The 20047-nt window shown below is 36.9% G+C and overlaps 1 protein-coding gene across 3 annotated transcripts; it reads right to left on the minus strand.

The window, feature by feature from the left end:
• Window positions 1-1496: 1496 nt before the first annotated feature.
• Window positions 1497-13755, minus strand: rcor1 (REST corepressor 1). Of its 3 annotated transcripts, XM_036593620.1 has the most exons (13): window positions 13593-13755; window positions 12904-13178; window positions 12747-12806; window positions 12001-12081; window positions 11567-11619; window positions 10204-10365; window positions 8962-9080; window positions 8653-8731; window positions 6961-7164; window positions 6735-6812; window positions 6146-6203; window positions 5021-5259; window positions 1497-3759 (listed from the first exon to the last, which is right to left on the minus strand). In XM_036593620.1, the coding sequence occupies exons 2-13, from the start codon at window positions 13058-13060 to the stop codon at window positions 3718-3720; spliced, it is 1332 nt and encodes a 443-aa protein (XP_036449513.1). In that variant the 5' UTR covers window positions 13061-13178; window positions 13593-13755; the 3' UTR covers window positions 1497-3717. The 3 variants fall into 3 exon arrangements, with proteins under 3 accessions (XP_036449513.1, XP_036449512.1, XP_036449514.1); XM_036593619.1 differs by lacking the exon at window positions 13593-13755 and having other exon boundaries at window positions 12904-13180; XM_036593621.1 differs by lacking the exon at window positions 13593-13755 and having other exon boundaries at window positions 5013-5259; window positions 12904-13060.
• Between the last annotated feature and the right edge of the window lie 6292 nt (window positions 13756-20047).

Here is a 20047-nt window from a genome sequence, read left to right on the forward strand (position 1 = left end):
TTTTACATATATGAAGAAACCTTTTACTGATCTGACTCAGGATCATGAAACTTATATTTGCATGCTCGTTCACGTAACCAAGTTTAAGGCTACTTTCATTTCCAGATCAGAGTGTACTGTGCTCACAGCTCCCTACTTTAAACGACTGGCTGGACTTTTCGGATGAGACTGGTTTGGAACCCATTTACAATTAAAATAAAAAAAATGTATTTTTAAAATACTTTTATAAATAAATAAATAAAATGCAACCCTGTTCTCACTTATTATTAAACACATTAATAAATAAATACATAAAGGAGAATTTCGCCAATTATTCTTAATAATTAAATCGGTAAAAATGTAAACAAGGCCATACAGACAGGTTTGATGTGAAATTGTCCACAACTGTGGTGATAGGAACCAGACATCTGAAGACTTTAACGCTACTAAAGCTACCTCACAAAAAGATAACATTAAATGGTTACGAATACTTTGCTTGATGTCTGACTTTGTTTTGTAAGTTTTTAGATAAGGTTTTGGCCTAGAACATATTTTAATACACTCAGAAATCACACGTTTAAAAAAAACTCATGACACGTCACTGGTCATTTCGAATAGCCCAAAAAATGGCTGTATTTGCTTTACAGACATCGCAACCCCTGGTTCCTATCACCACTGTTACGAAGTCAGGATTCGCATCCCCCAGTTTTGGTGTTGACCAGGTGGTAAACTATTGGTATTCTGGCTAGCACAATGAATATGAAAAAAAACAAAAAAAAACAGCACTGTGACCTTTACCAAAAAATGTGAAGGTGCTCAGACCAATAACACCATGAAAAAGCTGTACAAACATCAAATAAAGCAAGGGATCACAATGTGACAGCACAGTGAAATCAAAGCAGCTCTGCGAATCTTTAAAAAAGAAAAACAACTCAAACTGAATCTTGTTAGATTAAAAGGCAGTGACGTATTTAAGAGTGTACATGATAATAGTGTACATGCTGAATATTGTGGTACATTAAAAAAAAAACCTCATAGACTGAATAAATTTCATTGGTTTATTAGGTGGCTAATGTGACAAACTGATTATATATGGGCAAAATATGTAATGGCAATAGCACACACGCATACGCATACACACACACACACACACACACACACACACACGCATGCATGCATGTGCATTCATTTAGAAAAAAGTCTCAAAATGGTCTACCCTTTGGAGGAGGTACTGGTACAGTAAGAAAATAAAAGGAGAATGGTGAAAGGAGGAAATGAACGATTTCAGGACCTACTTTCCTGCTTTTGTCCCAATATCAGTAGCTTGAGTATTATATCTGCAGTGCCTATAAGACAATATGAAACAACTTTCATTCACTGTTGCCCTCTGATCTCTCTTTTTATCTGAGTCTACACCTTCAAATTTGGGCCTTGTCTGCCAAATTATTGCCCTTGCATTAAAGACAAAGCTTAGTATATCGTTAAAAACCCAAGGGAAAAACATCCAAAATCACCTCAATACATGAGCAGTCAGCCCCAGTTAAGAAATCTCCCTTCGCAGACATAATATATATTTCTTTTGCTATAATCATATATAACTCTTACCATTTACGGAGGAAAAATTCTTGAATGGTCCATTAAGCATCTTTAAGGAATACTCCAGCGTTTTTTAACCTAATCGCAGCATATAGCTCCATCTGTAGCACACAGTTGAATACCACGGAAAATAATTTCAATATTTCTTTATACTTGTACTTTAAAAAAAAAACAAAAATTCTGTTGGCTCAAAACACACTTACAGTGAATGTCACTGGACAGTTGCTTATAGGCTTCCATTTTGGGTGTGCTGTCAACCTTTTTCTAAAGCTATTTTCACACCTAGTTTGTTTACTGAAGTCTGCACCAGAGTTTAGGTTTGCATCTTTTCTTTTGGTTTCACATTACAATGATTAAAGTGGATCAAATAATACATGTGGGATTGTTGGATTAATCAGATATTTGGCTTACAAGCTGTTACTTTCACACTTGCATTCATTAAACTATGTAACCTTCACTGGCTTATCAAAGTACAAGATCCAGATCTATCCCTCGGTTATATTCTTGATAAAATATATTATAATCCCCATAAGCATGTATGAAAATTGAGATGTTTGATGTCTACATGTATGGCAATTAGAGTAATAAAAATAAAGCCTCTATATAATCGATTGGCTTAATTATCTGTCAGTTTGTATTCAACCACGTCTCTGATATCTGGCCCAACCTATTCAACCTATACTTTCCACACTCCATGTGACAAAATCAAATGCTTTGCTATCATTTGTTCCATTTGTCCATACCGAGCAAAGTAGGTATGAAAGAGATTAGGTTAAACTCATACTACTAGACAGTTTCACTGGATTACATTGTAAAACTCTGAAGTATTCCTTTAAGGCATCACTTAACCCATTCACTTAAATCCTTCTTAAGGGAGACCCGGACCACTATATTTATAAATGGGCACAACAAAAATCAATTTAAAATCTTGCAAGGATAAAAGGAACAGTTCTGACACCTACATCTGTTTTCTCTTTTACATGATTCAACTGTTGTTGTTCTGAAATCCATCACACACGAAGTGCTGGAGCGTAAGAGAAGCTTGCATTTGCAGGGTAATTTTGACAAGCCCCAGCTGTCATGAGCTCCACAATGATGTCTGAATTACAGTACAATGTCGCTGAGGAACTGAGCAGAGCAAGACAGACTGAAAAAGTGTAGGGAAGGAAGAAGGCAGTAAATTCTTCCTCTTCACGGCTCTGCGGTTATTTGGTTCACTAGAGGAAAATCACTTGATTGCATTTGAAACACACTTCACTTTGCGAAACCAGAGGGCTGATTCCATTTCCACAGCTCTGCCAGTTCACAGACGATAATATCTTAAAATCAAGGCTGTTTGCAGAGTAATGTGGCAACGCTGGATGTTCCACCAAAAAACTGAGTGATAACCAAGACTGTTCATCCAATTTTCAAGTAAGCTGGAAAACAGGTTCGGTTGTCAAAATTCTGAACTCTTCAATATAAACCCTTTCATTACTGGAAAGATTATCATTCTCCTGAAACCACTTTTTAAGCAATAAATAGATTCATAGCTTAGCTCATGATAGAATTGCTGATAGAAGTCACTTAAAATCACAAGACATTAAATCTGATTGCTTTATAAACTGATGAACAAAAAACTTGTTTTTGGTACACTAAAGTAATTTGTGAGGGGAAAAGAGTATGAGGGAAACTGGTCAGAGAAAGTCCACTTGTGGGGAGTTAAAACAGGTGAGAATAATCAGGCAATTTCAATAAGCACCTTCTCATACAGGCCATTCAGTTTAGTGAAGCTGGGACAGTCAAGCTTTTTTCTTTTTTCCTTTTTTGACGAGATCATAAAATCCATCCATCATCCTCAATGTTTCCGAAGGTTATGTGAACTTGGTGCTTGGAGCACCACTGCCTATCTGTGTTGGCACAGACCATGTAAAGATGATCCTTATTCCTTGGTCAGACCTGGGGAGGTTTACACTTCCGTTTGGCAGGACGTGCCAGAGTCCTGGGGCTCAGCGGGGTGGAAGGAGCGGGGACAAGGACAGAGGAGTGGGAATGGTTGCTATGAAGCAGCTACGCTGGGAGCCATGGAAGCCCTGGTGTCTCTTCAGCACAGCAGTAAAATCAACTGGATTGCATTCAGGTCATTTGGTCTGGTGTGGGCATTCAAGAAGCTGAGGGGGTTTGTGTTTCTGTAGGCGTAGGTTCCTGAACAAAAGAACATACTGTTATTCCAATGACTTCTATTTCCTCTAACATCACCTAATGAAATTTTTTTGTGCGTTTCTTTTTAGTCAAAAAGAACTGCACAAATATTAAAGTACAGTAGTGTGCAAGTCAGAGACCACTCCATTTAGTTCATTTCTAGTCAAAACAAGTAAGCATAAAGCATAAACACAGAAAACTATGCAGAAGCCTCAACAACTAAATATACTTTTTTCAGTATTTAATATGTTACAACAATCCCAAACACATTCAGTGATATTGAGTTCTGGACTTTGGGGTAGCCAGTCCACTGTTCTGGGAACACTGCCAGCTTCTTTCTTTGAGTTTGCACATTTTCTTCATTTTTAATCTATTTTATTTTCGCAGTAATATCTTTCTCAGTAATATCTACACATCCTTTCTGACCCCACAGCACTGGCTTGTCTTATCACAGTGGAAGGATGGACAGAAACTTTAATAATATATATATATATATATATATTTTTTTTTTACTTTTTAACATTTTTCAGTTATTTTCCTTTCATATTCCCTTCCTTATGTGAGTGGATTAGAACCTCCTCAGAAATATCTAATGACAAATAATGTGTACTTAATGGCCGTTTTGACTGAGAATAATATAAATGAAGTGTGGTGACCTTTGCACGATACTGTTTATATATAAATATATATGAGTGTGTGTGTGTATATATATATATATATATATATATATATATATATATATATATACACACACACACACACACACACACACACACACACACATCACTGCAAAAACAGATAACAGACACCTAAGACTGTTTAAAGACTATTTATCTGTACCTCACTATCAAAGTGTTTTTCAAAGATTAAATTAAATGCCTGTCCTGAGTTCTTCACAGCTGTCCACAGATTACCTGTAATTCTTGGAATTTTTTTCTATACACATTTCCCAAAAGTTCTCAATAGAATTTAAATATGGTGATTTTGCTAGTTGTGTCATCACCTCAACTTCCTCCTCCTCAAACCACTCCCTCACTTGGCAAGTGGTATGTCATTGTCTTACCCATTATACCATTGTCTTACAATATACAGGCATTATTTTGTGGTTTTCTTCCTTTAAATAAAGAGAAGGGATAGTTCCCTTCAAACACATCAAAAACAGCTGCAACTCATGAATGGATGAAAATCATTTTGACTGTCAGCATGTAATCCTAGAAACTTTTAGCAACATGTAATCTGGAGCCTTGATATAAGACCTTCAGACCTCCTTCTGGTCCTCTGGTGGTACAGGAGTGGTGGTGCCCTCCTCAGACGACACCTCCATCTTCTCCTCCTCAGAGCTTTTCGAGCCTTCCACGCCGTGTTCAGCCTCCCACTCTTGCAGTACCTCGTCCAGGTTAAAGCGTCGCCGGTAGTTCACAAAAAAGTTTTTCACCTGGACCACTGACTTGTTGCCAATGACATCAGAAATAGCCTGGAAATCTCGCCCATATTTCCTTATAGCTGAGAAAGGGATGAAAAAAAAGAAAAATATTTAATCCAAAAAATGCTAAAATTGCTATAAACAGTATTATAACTGGCACTTGATGAAAATAGTTGACATAATGCTTATTTGACCATGTTGCCCCTAACTTGGAATAATTACAACAGAACCCTCATTAAAATATTTTTTCTCTCAAAGTGTGTAAATAATCTCCTATAGAGCTGTTGAGTTTGATTTGCGTTAAAGCTATAAGTACTTAACGTCTTTTAAAATCCTAACAGGTAAAGTCTGTAAAAAACAGCTGCAACTGTGGCACTCAAAATCCCAGATCTCACTGTTATTACATGATACAAATAAAATTAAACTGGACCTGAAGCTTTTATGTAAGAACTGTAGGAAAAACGGAAATTAGGGATGAATATGAGGATGAAATGCAGATATCACAGTCAGAACTGGAGAAAATTTTTTACTGCAAACTGGTTGCTGACAGTGATTATTAGCCTGAACTCAAAAAGCAGCTCCTCTTCTCTCTCTTCACCTTTGCTTCTCTGCTAGCTCTCTGACTAGTTCTGTTACATCACTGACAATCTCATACAGGTCTTGTGAAAGGTTTGAGTTGTAAAACAACAACAAACAAACATATGAAAAAATCAGAGGGTCTCCGATCACTTCAGAGCTCTATCGGAAAGCTAAGGATTGACTTTCTTCTCTCACGTTACCAAATCATTCGTGCCGTCAATCGCTTCCGACTGAGCTCCCAACATTGATTCAGATTGTGAAAATTTGTCGGTAGGGAAAAATCAGGTTAAAACCGGGCTAAAAATTGTGTAGTGTAGGCACAGCTTAAGCCATTTTAAACAACTGACGTCCTCCTGCTACTACACTCAATACTGGTTTAAAAATTACCTTGTACCGCAAGAAGTTGCTCCTCTGTAGTCCAACGTGTATTAAACTTCTGACTGACCTAGAAAAACAGCATGCTCGTATTAGACGGAACATCTGCTCAGTACACAGAAGTGCTAGCAAAAAACCTGAACAAAAAATTGCACTGAATTATTGTATGAAGTGGGCAATACGAAAATATTTTGTCATTGTGATAAATTTTGTTACTGTGATAAACAATAACACTGTTCTGAGCATTCTTAAAGAAAAACAATCAGCTGCATATTTCATTACAAAGAGAGCATAATTAGCCCTGTTTAGTGCAGCGCAGTATGTGCAATAGTGAATAAAAATGACTGTAATCAAATTTTTAAATTAAGCTCTACTGGCACATTGTGTCCGTGTCAAAATATTGTGATATGTATTGTGTATCATAAAAATGTCTTTAAGTACTGTGATATAATATTTGTGCCGCATTGTGCCCCTTCTCTATGCTCCAGCATCTTGTGTACAACTATTACTTTTTGACTTCAAGGAGCAAAGAAACACGATCTTTAAATTCACTTAGAAAATCTTCAATAAGAGAAATCTAAAAACAGGCCAGCGTGATTACCTCAGGAGGCCGGAACTCCTCCACTCCTGTATCCAGCATCTCTCTCAGTGCACTGTTGCTTTGTTTAATGCTCTGGATCTGCAAGTTTCATATTTCAACACTTAGCACACTGTCATTTTTATACAATAACTTCCAAACTAAAATACTTATTATCAAAACCCATCATCATTAGGAGGTCAGAACCAGGGAGATAATCCTCAACCAAAACTAATGAGACAGTTCTAACCTGTCGTTTAGTAGCGACGAGCTCCATGTCCAGCTGCCTCAGTATGCTGGTTGCGGCAGAGCCGCTGCTCGACATTGCAGTCACGTCACTCTGGTTTAGGTGCATGCCTTTGGGTGGCTTCCTTTTTGCCCTGTGGAGGTTCCGTCCAATCAGACCCTGTGCCTCTTTCTTCACATGTGCCGGCTTTTCTGTAAGACCTGTTGGCTAAAAAGGGGTTTGAATAATGTCAATATCAATAAGCTGCTAGTTTGTACGCATCTTGGCTAAAAAGACACCCCACTGTGATTTTGCCTATCATTGGGGAAAAAAAAGCCTACTGGAGGTGTGAAAAAAGGTCTTGAAAATTGGCTTATGAAAAAAGACAACACTACATGATGGCTTTCTAAAGCCACAGCAATACATCAACCTTTCTATGCACCTTCCTACAGCCAGTTTTTCTGTGATGGATAGAAGCAGTTGTGAAATCTTTATAATTTAGTAACCATGCTTATATGACTGTGATGATAATAATAACAATAACATTATTATTATTATTATTATCAACAACAATAATAACAACAACAACGATAACAATAATGACAACAGCAGCAACAACAAAACTGTATTTATAGAGCATTTTACATACACAAAGCAGCTCAAAAGTAAAACGGAGAAATAAAAGCAGAAACACACAACAGAAAAATAAAAGGGAAAAAGAAAATAAAATGATGAAACGAAACGCAAAAAAATGAATTACAATAATCGTTTTTAAAAAAAGGTAAATTTAAAAGGTATGGTTTTAAATCTTAAGCTTAGAAAATGTACTAAAATTGATTGCCAATTTCATATTCCCAAAGTTTCCCAGTTTAAAAGCATAAAAACAAAATGTGGCCTCTCCACGCTTTCTGTGATTTATACAGGATGTTTGGAGACAGCTAAAATGTGCCAATCTAAGATGACGTGTTTTCACATAAACAGATGGACATTAGGTGAGGTACACAGGTGCTAGGCCATTAGGAGCCTTAAAAAACAATAAAAATGTTACAATCCATCATAAAAGATACAGGTAGCCAGTGCTGATCTTTAAAAACATGGGTGATAGCTGCTGTCTTTTTTGTTTCGTAAGTATCTGTACTGCTGCGTTTCAGAGTAGAAACGCATCTATTGTTTGTAATATAAAGGAAATAATGTGAATTTTCATGTCCAACAGGCAAGGTATCTAAGCCATGGATTCATTAAAATTGGTACTGATAGCTTAGCAACAACTACAGGTTTTAAACAGCAATCATGTTTTATATCCAGGAGACACTGGGAAAAATAAGGTTTACCACTATGCTCACTTTGGCAATAAACACATATCTGTCCAAAGACTCACAGGCAGGATCAGAGGTAGAAGAAACAGAGAAATGTGTACAGAGTCTCAAATTCAATTCCCAGAAAAAAGAAGTCAAAGAACAAGAAGTAAATGATAAATGGTTCCAGTTTATTTTCTCCCTTTCAATAGAAAAACAACCCAAAATACAGCTAAAGAAAAAAAGCCCAATTAACCAGATGATCAAACCATGCAGCACACTACGTGTTTATGACTCCTACAGACAAACAGTACACTTTATGTACATTATGTAGTTATGAGAGTGCAAAACTAGTGTGGGCCCATATAAGGACCCTCAGGGCTTGAGGGGATAAGAAGAAATGAAGTAAACTCAAATTTACCTCTTTTTTCTCCTCCTTGTTCAGCTCCAATTCCGCATCACCTGGGGAGGTGCAGCTTGTCTCATCAGCCTCATCGTCACTACAACCAAAAAAAGTTTCTTTTTGTTTTTTTTAAACATTGTAAAATGTTCTATGAAATGTCACCATGCTCTCAAAATACATTTATTTAAAGAAAAACTAAAACCCGACAAAAACAGGTGTAAGACTGAAAACTGACAAATAATCAAAACATAATATTAACACATCTATCAATCAATAAGATGCCCTGCCTGGATAATGGGTTTATATGAATGGTTATGAATGGCTAACCTCTCCTCACGATCTCTCTTTTGTTTGCGTGCGTGCCGGTCCATGACACTGGTTTTACTGCGTGTTTTCTTCCATGAGTAATAGAATCTAACCAGGCTTGCAATAGATTTGTCTGGAAGCTGGTCAAAGAGAAAAAAAAAACATTTACACATTCAAGTGCTATAGGACCACCGAACATGCCAACGTTATGCACGGTTTTTATGGTACGTTGCAGATGCATGCATAAACTCATTCTAATATGAAAATAGTACCATACAAGATTCAAATAATAAATAAACTTTCCTGATGCGTCCACAATGTTGGAGAGGTGTAGGCAATTGCTGTGTATTATGTAGCTTTAAATTAAACATGTATAACATCTAGAATGAAGTTATGATAAAATTAACATCCAGAATGCCTCCCATTGGAAAAGTGACCAAATCTCAAGGTTGTTTACTTACCTTTTGTTAAACAACTATAAACAGACTAATAGAAATTACAGTATAAGGGCTCATATCTTGGAAAAACTAATTTCACTCACTTTAAATAATACAGTTTGATCATTGTTAAAGTTTCAAAACACACCATTTACTCCACAGTCCTTACAGTCCATCTATGACAACTATAGTGCTAAAACAGCCTGAAGCCTTTTGAATTCATTCTTTCTGTGATGTCATGAAAATCAGCACATTTAAACATACCTGTCTACTGAACCTATAGCAGTTTAGCCCCACCCATTCACACTGACAATATAAGGTATGTTTCAGCCTGGGTTGCTTTTTATAATAAGGCACAATACAGGGCAGCTAATCAAAACACAAGTCATTTACATATATCAGTATTATTATAGGCACAGTAATAAAACAGCTTGTTTAATTCTAAGGGATAAAGAAATATTGACCTCCTGATGTTTATATATTTTATATAGTTTAAATTTGAATCAACACTGTACTGAATAAAATAAGTCATTAATGGTAAATGTTAGTTTATCCTTCACCTAGATTTGCTAACTTGGTTTACAATGGTAAAACAGTGTGTACTAGTGTAATTTCATCTGCATGATGCCAACTGGCTTCTACTGCGTTTCATTCATGATAGCATTTTTATGCAAAATTTTCCTTTGAAGTCAGTTCTATGGTCATTTTCAATATGTCAGTGATTTGAATTTTAACAGATCCCCTGGCTGGACAGCCATGTAAGGACATCCAGGAAACTTCCTTTTTTCCAAAATGTGTAATGCTATATCAGTGCCTCGTGGCTCACCATCTGTTGTATGCGGTGGAAAGTCTTGCCATGAAAGCTGAAACCCTGTTCAAATAGCACTTTGTCCTCCACTGTCCACTCATCTGGGAAAGGGGTGAAGTTGGGCAGGTCTGCCAAAGACTTTTCTATGTTGTGCTTGTGCCAGAAGAGCATGCCCAATGCCTGTAAAAGAGAAACAGCATCATAATATGAGTATAGCTATATTTATACATTATTACAGTCTGTTACAAGAAAACAGTATATATACACACTTACCATCCACTTTATTAAAAATCATGTACCACAAAGTGGCCACTTTATAAGGCCTGCCTACCTACCTTACAGGTGCGCTACACAGATGTACAATAATAGACTGCAGCTCAGCACAGAAAACAATGATTTATAAATCTACTTTGACCTATATTTGAACAAAAACAGTACAAAGACACTTAAAAGTTTATCCTCATGTTTATTTTATTTTTATCTTAACTTCACTGTAACCAGTACATCTGTGAAATAACCATTAACACAGAACACATTTTGGAGCAAGATATATGCCTTCTAGATGATGTCTTTTTCAGGAATGTTCATGCATATTGCAACATGACGCCAAGCCTCTTTCTGCACGTGTTACAACAGCATGACTGCGTAATCAGCGAGTGCCGGTGCTAGACTGGCCTGGCTGCAATCCAGAACTGTCTCCTATTATTAAGCTCAAAATACAACAACAAAGGCCCTGTACAGCTGCAGGCTTGTATAACTAACAAAAGGCAAAAAATACGCTTTTAAAGCTGAATTAATTGATGCCATCTGTCCCCAAATGATTAATAAGTGCCATCAAAAGGGAGGTGATGTGACAAGTGTGTGACATGTGTTGCAAATTTGGAATGAGCATATATTAAAAAAAAACTTCATAAGGTAAAATATCAAATACTATGTTTTTGTGTTTTCAATTGAATACAAGTCAAACAGGATTTACTTATCACTGCTTTCTATTTTTATTCGCATTTTACATACCGTTCCAACTTTTTTGGAATTGGCTTTGTTTTATTGGGGTGGTGGATCATTCATAACAAAGACACATATCAGAGACACCGACCTGGTAGTGTCATGGTAGTGTGTGGGATGCTGGAGTGTATCAGGGACAGCAGACACTGACTGTATGGGTGGTCAGTAACTGACCACTTATGAAGGTCTGAGAGACAACTAATAAACTGTGCATCAACAGATCTCTAACTGTGCACCAGCAAGTAGGCGTTTCAAATAAAGTGCCTGGTGAGTGCATAAAATATTCATTAGGTAATCAAATCTGAAGCAAAGCGTGTCATTAATCCCAATCAGAATAGCCCAATATACTAGATAAAAAAAGCCATATTAATTTTACCTGCTCCATATTGTACCCATGTTTCTCTTTGGCTATTGCAATATACTCGTCCACTGAAAGAAAAACAAGATTCAAAAACAATCAGTAAAAACACCAAAACATCAGTCCTACATGAAACAGGTGACAATTTATTAGCAATAGTGTTTACTTTAAACCAGTGCCAGTTTTGATCACTGATTAATAGCTCTTCATACTATTCTCTACAAAGGATTACAGCCTTTAATATAAAGACACATTCACATAATAAAAATAGCTCATTTTGAAGCTTTAAAAAACAAATATAAAACAAAATATAACAAATATCAGTATTGGAAAAGTGTTCATTTTAAGGCTTAGTTTCGGTATCGGATGATACACAAGGTTTCAGTCTTAGTACTGAAAAAGAAGAAAGTTCCATCTCAAATTCAACATATACATTCTCATAAGTAACCCACATTTTGCCTCTGCCAAGTTCTGGTTAGGAATCCACACCAACATTCCCAGGTTCTCCCTCTCCTGGCTTGCTTTTGCTACTTCTGATAAAGAAACAGGCACAATGATTACTCGACAAACCCAAAGTAATCCATAATTTTCTACAACATTATGCACGCTAAGGTCACTATATCAGATTAGTGGTGCTTATTTTCCAAGGCACAGCAGCACTCAGAGGAAGGACAAGTATGCTACACCATGCAGTTGCTAGGGGATCAAAAGCCCTTGGCTTTTTTAGTGATTTGAATGGGTTTCAACCTACATTAAACGAGTACTTCTTCACTAAGTAACAAAAATGTAACTGACATACAATCATTTCTAATGAACTCCCTCGTCGTAGAAGCCTTGGAAGTTACGCTGAGACCTTAACCATCTAAATATCCACTTCTAAATATGAACATCTCTAGGTCGAACTTCAACTGCCCAAATTAGGTACGTCAAAATATGCTAGTGACTCACTGAAGGCAAAACTTCTCCTTTTTGTTTTAATCACTAATTCACTGTTGCAGTAATACACACACATATTCAGGACGATTTAGGTCCATATCAGAGCACATTAAACGAATGGAATTAAGAAACAACCAGGATCTTGTGTCTTTTGATGCTGATCTAACTGCAGAAACTATTTAAACAACGGGCTGTGTTTGAGGCTATTACGATGAGGAACCTGTTCTATCATTAGAGCTCAGAAAACTGAATTTCCACGCACCGGGGTCATAATCCGGCACGACTGCCTGGTACTGCGGACCCACTCGCATCCCGCCTGCACCTTTTAACAAGCCAAAAAGAAGAAGAGGCACACATATTAAAACCAACAGAAGTGTGAGAAGTTATCGCGAATGACCGAGGCTACCACCGCCACTTACCATGCTCGTCATCACTTGAGGAGCCCGAACTTCCTTCCTCCCAAGAATTGTTACTGTTCCCGTTTGAAGTAAAACTTTTGGTCGGGTTATTCACCGAGTTTCGGCCTCTCCTCTTGCCAGATATCTCGGTGGTGCCCTTTTCTAACATCGCGGGCATCTCGAAAAAGAGAGCCGAGGAACTTTAGCGGCGGCGGAATCACGCAGTCCTGCTTGCTAGCTGCTAGCGCAGCCGGCCACAGATGCTCTGATGGCTAATTTGCGGCTAAGGGCCTCCGCTGTAAAACTCCGAATATGAATATGAACTTAGCGTACAAGTTTCCTCAAAGTGGACTTAAACCAGCCGGACGCGAGCTACAACTGCTGAGGAAAGATGGAGTCTGCAGGGTTGTTAGCTGAACCGAGCACGCTAGCTAGCTGAGTGAGCAGGATACTCGGACGTAACACTCGGATGGAAGTAAACGGATTAGCTAGCCGGCTAACTGTTAGCTCCCCGTAACATCACACATACACCCAAGCTGCATCGATAGCCTGCTAGCTAGCAAAAATAGCATTAGCTGGCATTAGTTTCTCATATCGTCCAAAAAATGAATTCGAACATTTCCAGACAGTATCGAGAAACGACTGCTCTCCGTCCGCCCGGGCGTGCAAGTCAAACCTGAGGAAAGAAACGGTTTAACCTCAAACGCAACTCTATAGAAGTGTTGATGAGATGCGGAGGGAACTTCTCTCCACTTCCACACACGGTACTTCAGCCAGGCCTGGACACACACCACTGTGAATGGGCTGAAAGAACACGTTTACTCAGAGAGTCGGCCCGCTGATGTTAATCTGAGAGGGCAACGTGAGGGGGGATGGAGAGGGAGAGAGAGAGAGGACGATAATAACCTCGGACTCCCCGTATTAGATTTAGGAATAACTTCTACACGACAAAAAGGAAAAAAGAAAGGTCATGACTAAAAGCAGCATTCCATGGACAAGCTAACTGCAAAGTAGAAAGTAAACGCCAAAGCACTACTGAGCAAAAATGCCTTACAACATAACGCTAAAAAATAAACCTTAAAATAACAAAACAAGCAGATATGAGCAGTGACTGACAACAGCACAAGACCTTCTGACCCGAATAATGCTCCAGAGGGAAAATATTTGAAAAAAAAAAACCTAAAAGAGGAATTTATTATATATGAACATGTAATGTATGTTCATAAAGTTTGACATCGTGTATATCTATTTAATGTTTAATATATGTTTAAAACTATTTTAAGCAGGTAACTTGTAAAATTGTGCTATGAAGGCAGATTATTTATAGTCTGTTTCAAGTATATTTCGCCCCTTTTATGAGAACCTTTAAAAAGTAGACCTGCTGAACAGACAATTTTTTTCATATTTACTGTGGATTTCCAATTCAATCCAATATAAATTTCAAAAGGATATGGAATGTCCAATAAGATTCCCATAGGATGTTCAGTAGGACCCCTATAGGATTGGTTCAAAAATATGATAGAAATCCTAGCTATAACATTCTTATATGATTTTTCTAATTACATTTTATAGGGGTAACCATTTAGAATGATTTACTTGGTCATATTACACTTGTTTGTTTATTTGTTCTTCCTATGGTTGCCTCTTTATGATTGTTGTAATTTGGCATGTGGTCCATTGTGTCAAAACAGACCTCTTTAATTGACTGTTGTTCAACAGCAGTTCTCCAGAGTGGTTCATTTTGGAGAGGTGGATTTCATGTCAAGCTTCATCTTCCACTTTGTTCTGCACTTAAGGATTTCATCTTGAAATGCAAGTGATCATGTGTATAAATTTTTAAATGGGAGATGTTGGTAAAAATTATGCTATGAAGACAGAACGCATTTCTTTTGTGGTACACAAGCCTTAATGACATATTTAGTCAGTTTAAGAATAATTCACCCCTTTGGTGACAACTTAGGATTCCAAATAAGATTCCTGTTGGATTGGTCCTGAAATATGTTTAGAATCATATATCCTATAGGGTTTTCTGACCACATATCTCCAGCTGACTGTCGTTCAGCATCAGGAGTGGTGTCATGTTGGAGAGGTGTATTTCGTGTCAAGCTTTGTCTTCCTCTTGGAATGCAAGAGATCCTTTGTGTAGTGGTGAGGAGTGTCCCAACGGTCTTTTCTCTTCAGCGCTCAAGCCAGCTGGATCAAAGATATTTGCAGTCATCATAAGTGGTCATTTTCTGATGTCAGTCCCGCCAATCAGCTGATTCAGCTTGTCCACCATATCCATGGCCTAACTTCACACAATATATGCTTGATCTTCACAGAAAATCCCTCCTTCTGAATCCACTTCTTGACTTCATCTTCTTTCAAAGCCAGAACCCATGACCACAGTCCGATGGTCATACCATATGTTTAGCACCGCCTTTCTGTCCATCTCTTTCTGACCTTGTCATTGTTCCCTCTCTTATGAATGTTCCTAGCTGTAAACAACTGAAAGTTATCAAGGAAGATTTCCACCTAAAGGGTTTTGGGTATAAGGCTACTGTCATCTGCACTTCATGTAGATTTTTTGCACTGATGCCTTTGCACTGTATGTACATATAAAACTGTAACATGTCTATTTATTATGTGTACACAGTGTCCAGTGTATTTTGCTATTTTATGCTCTTGAAAAAACAATGATTCCAAAATGTATTTTTGGCTTGGATATGTGGGTCTAGCATAAAACTTTAAACAGTGTAGAATCTTTACATAATGTGGACATTCTTAAAAACTTAAAATGTTCCTTACATTTGCACATCTCATTACAAAAATGGTTCCATGGAAAGGTCTTCTATGGAACTGAAAGCAGTTCTATCATATGGTACCACTCCCAAGCTTTTTTAAGAGCGTATTACCCAAATTTGTCCTCAACCACCACTGTATGAAAATATCTACAATAGACAGCCAAAAGTACGTAGACACTTAAACATCACATCCATACAAGCTTGCTGAACATCTCATTCCAACATCATGGGCATTAATACAGAGTTGCCCCCCCCCCACCCCTTGCTGCTCTAACAGTCTTTTGGAAAGGTTTTGGAACATGACTAAAGGGGTTCGCTCCCATTCAGCCACGAGCATTAATGAGGTCGGGCACGGATGTTGGCCAATAGGGCTTGGCTCGCAGTTGGTGTTCCAGTTCATCCCAAATGTTGGGCTTGAGGTCAAGGCTCTCTGAAGGCCAGTCAATTTCCTCCACTAAACTTGGCAAACTTTTTTTTTTATCTCATTTTGTGAAAGTGGACATTGTGATGCTAAAACAGGAAAGGGCATTCCCCACACTATTTCCAAAAAATTAGAAGCAGATAATTGTCTAGAATGTCATTGTATATTGTATCATTAAGATTTCCCTTCACTAGAATTATTAACAATAAATGTAATGATTATTGAAAATTGATGTATTTTATTATCATGCTTCAGAACACCCCTTAACGGTGGTAAAATCACTGCAACACATGGCATCTCATGGTTTATTGCTTTCAAACATCCATTTGACAGTAATATTTTGCTAGTTAACTAAATATTGCTGTCAAAGGGACAACAAGATAAACTTATTTTAAGACTACTGTAAATAATTTGAATGTTTGTAGTACTAAAAATTGACTAGGTGAAAAAAAAAACATCAGTTTGTCTTATGAGAACTTATGAGACCTAAACTGACTTACAGTATGGGGCAAAAATCTAAGGCAGTTATTAAAATTGTTTAAAACTGTTTATCTCAGCAGTAAGGGTCTTTCCAGTAAAAACTATGGAAACACATTCCTGCCAGGAATGAAGAAAGAAATGCCTATATATGAAGTCATATGGAAAAGTTTGGGCACCCCTTGTCAAATGACAACTTCTGCACATTGTAATGCACAGTTACTGTTTTTTGCTGAATGTAACATTTTGGAAAAAATATACCATGAAATGTTACATATGGAAAGGTTATAGCACATTTATTATGTTATGCTTTGTTTTTGTTCCAATATATTTAACTCAATTAAATTTGCAGAAAAGCCATATTTATGTTTGTTGTCTGTAAAGGATGTGTTACTTATTTTCACTTAGAAACTCAACATAAATGTCATTTGACTAGGAGCAGCCACACTTATGCAAACCACTGTATATATATTTTTTTCTCTGTTTCTTTTGGAGTTTGGAGAGGCCATGAGGTGGCTATAATTTTCTGGATTGTTATCTTGAGATCTCAAGATAATTAAGTCATGATCTTAAGATAACAACTTTTCTTGAGATCACCACTTTGTTATCTCGAGATCATCAGATAATTAAGTCACAAAATAACAACCTACCTCATGGCCTCTCTGGACTTAGTATCTTGAAAATATTTTATAAATATTTTAGACTTATTTTCTCAAAATATTGACTTAATATATTGAAATAGTGACTATGTTCTTGAAATATTGACTTAATATCTCAAAAAAATAACTAGAGCAGTGACTAAACCTGTTGTTGCAACATGGCGTGCTAAGAGTACCCAGCCCAGTTTAATTGCTTGATCCTTCTCTCACCCTCCAGATAACTGATGCGTCATCATGGCACACACTGGCTTCTGTCACATCATTGATGTGGGTGTTCCACAGAGAGATTCAGTTTCATGCAAAAATATTTTGCATGCCATAGAAAGCCCTATTTCCTGTAAATGCAGTGACACATTACTTTAATCTTTCACGTATGTCAAACCACATTATTGTTTTATAAGATACAAAATATTTTGCTTTTGTTTTGTGCTGGATTAGCATTTTGAAGGCAAGGTGGTGCAACTGTGTATGTATATTTTGAATCAGTCTTGCATTATATAGCACGCAGAGAAAGATCTGTTATTGGAATTATCAGTAACAGTCTGGAAGTCATTAAAGTAATTAAGATATGTTTATCTGTTTGTTGACAAGCATGTTAACTTTTTCAGAACTTTTTTTTTTTTTACAGAAACACAAAGTAGATAAAATTTAAACAAAAGCAGTACAAAAACAAAGCAATTCATATTTTACCTTATCAACTTCATTGTTTTTAGTAAATATATGCTTATTCTGAAATTGGTGCCTACAACACATTCTAAAAAGCTGACACAAGGTCAATTTAAGACTAGAAACATTGTTAATTGTTAAGAAAATATTTTAAAAGAGGTGATGTAATCATGCTTGGGTATGAAGGGAAATATCCAAAAATGGCCAAGTCCTTTATGAACGAGGATGGGTTGAGGCATGCCACTTTGCCAAAAAGTGCATCAGCAAACGTGACCTTCGATCCCTCAGATAGCACCGCATTTAAAACCAGCCTGTTATTAAAGACCAGCCTGTTTATCTCCTACTGAAAATGTATGGTGCATTATAAAGTGCTAAATCAATCAGTGTATTGAAATTTAGTTCAGCCTATTGACATTAGCATTTGCAAGATGAGCTGAAGACTGGAAAAACGTAGCCTGGTCTGCACTATTAGAAATAAAGGTACTGTGTAGGTACATTTTTTGTTCATCAAGGTACAAACAATGTAACTCGAAGGTACAACAGTGGTTTTAAGGTTCTTTTGTATACCTTAAATATGTTTTTCCTAGTGGAAAAGTATATATTTGTACCCTTTCATAACCCAGTGTTTCAAAACAAAACAATAAAATAAAAAGCCTGGTGTGTGGAGTCAATACAATTTAGAAAACATCATTTCAATGGATTATGGCACAATTCTGTTCCCTAACTAGAAGTACTGAGATGTGCCCTTGAGGGAACCACCCCAGTGACAGTTTAGTACCTTTTTTTCTGAGAGTGTGATGAATTTCGATTTCGAGGGTCAGAATTTGGCACCAGCAGCATGAATCCATAGATTCTATGGGCCCGTTAATCCCAAAAATCATTGCTTGAATGCCTCTGCCTATTTGAGTATTGTTGCTGACCATGCGCATCTCTTCATAGCCATAATTTAAAACCTTCTAATGGCTATATCTAACATGGTAATGCGCTAAGGCACAAAGCAAAAGTTGTCTGAAACTGGTTTCATGAACACTGAACTGTTAACCAAGTATTTGAGTACTATTACCCATCCCATACTAGGCCACAGAATGCATACTGTAATCAACAGTGTTGTCGTGATATCTATGTGAAGAGTTTTGAAAAAGAGAACTAAAAATTTTTCTTAGGAATTGTAAAAAAAAAAAAAAAATATGTAAGACTTAGTACAACAAACAAACAATATATTGTGATTTGATGTGTGAGTGTGTTTGCATAACCATCTCCAAAGCATTCCTCAAGGAAGAATTTACAGTTACCATCCAAAACCTACTTCAGCTAACCAATCTTTTATTAAATTAAAACAGGTGTGTAGCTGGTGGAATTCAGCAAAATGATACAATGGCTACAGTGCAGAGAGAAATCAGGAAACAACCTTGTTTTTTTCCAACAGTATTCTTCTAACCAACATATTAACTTAAAGGTTTTACAGTATATTTGTTTATTTGTATTTATTTGAACATTGTATAGTGTTTGTACAAAAACAGACTTACTGCTATGGGTAAACAGTCTTAAACTCTCATGGCTGCAATTTTGTAAACTATTGTACAGGACTGTATGAGGAATATTCTACTTTAAACTAGGGATGCACTGATACCAATTCTAGTATAGAGCATCAGCCTGATACCATGCTCATTTACTCAAACTCATAAAAATGCACCGATACCAACATCATACACCACTCGATACCATGAGTGTAAGCCAGTGTGTGCTGCTGCGCAAATGAACAAATGACTCAAGCTGACAGTGAAGGAGAGTCTGATTTTACTTTAAGTGCACAGTGTGGCACAAGTTAGCAAAGCTGCTGCAGCACAGTTTCTCAGCATTTCTACTCAGTACTTGATGCGCAACTTGATGCAGAACTTGATCCAAGCTAACATTAACTAATGTAGCATAGCTAGCTTGTCATTTACAACAGCTAGATTTTAATGCTTTAACTGTTAAGGTACATTGTATCCATTTACACTAACAACTGCTTAATTCTAAGTAGGTTACTCATTATGTTATCGGTATCAGCAAGTAATTAAAAAACCTGTACTTGGTCTGACAAAAATGGTATCAATGCATCCTTACTTTACTTACTTTCAGTGGTGGACAGTAACTAAGTAAATGTAATTCATTACTGT

The sequence above is a fragment of the Colossoma macropomum genome, unplaced genomic scaffold (genome assembly GCF_904425465.1).
Source record: "Colossoma macropomum unplaced genomic scaffold, Colossoma_macropomum, whole genome shotgun sequence".
Taxonomy (NCBI): Eukaryota; Metazoa; Chordata; class Actinopteri; order Characiformes; family Serrasalmidae; genus Colossoma; species Colossoma macropomum.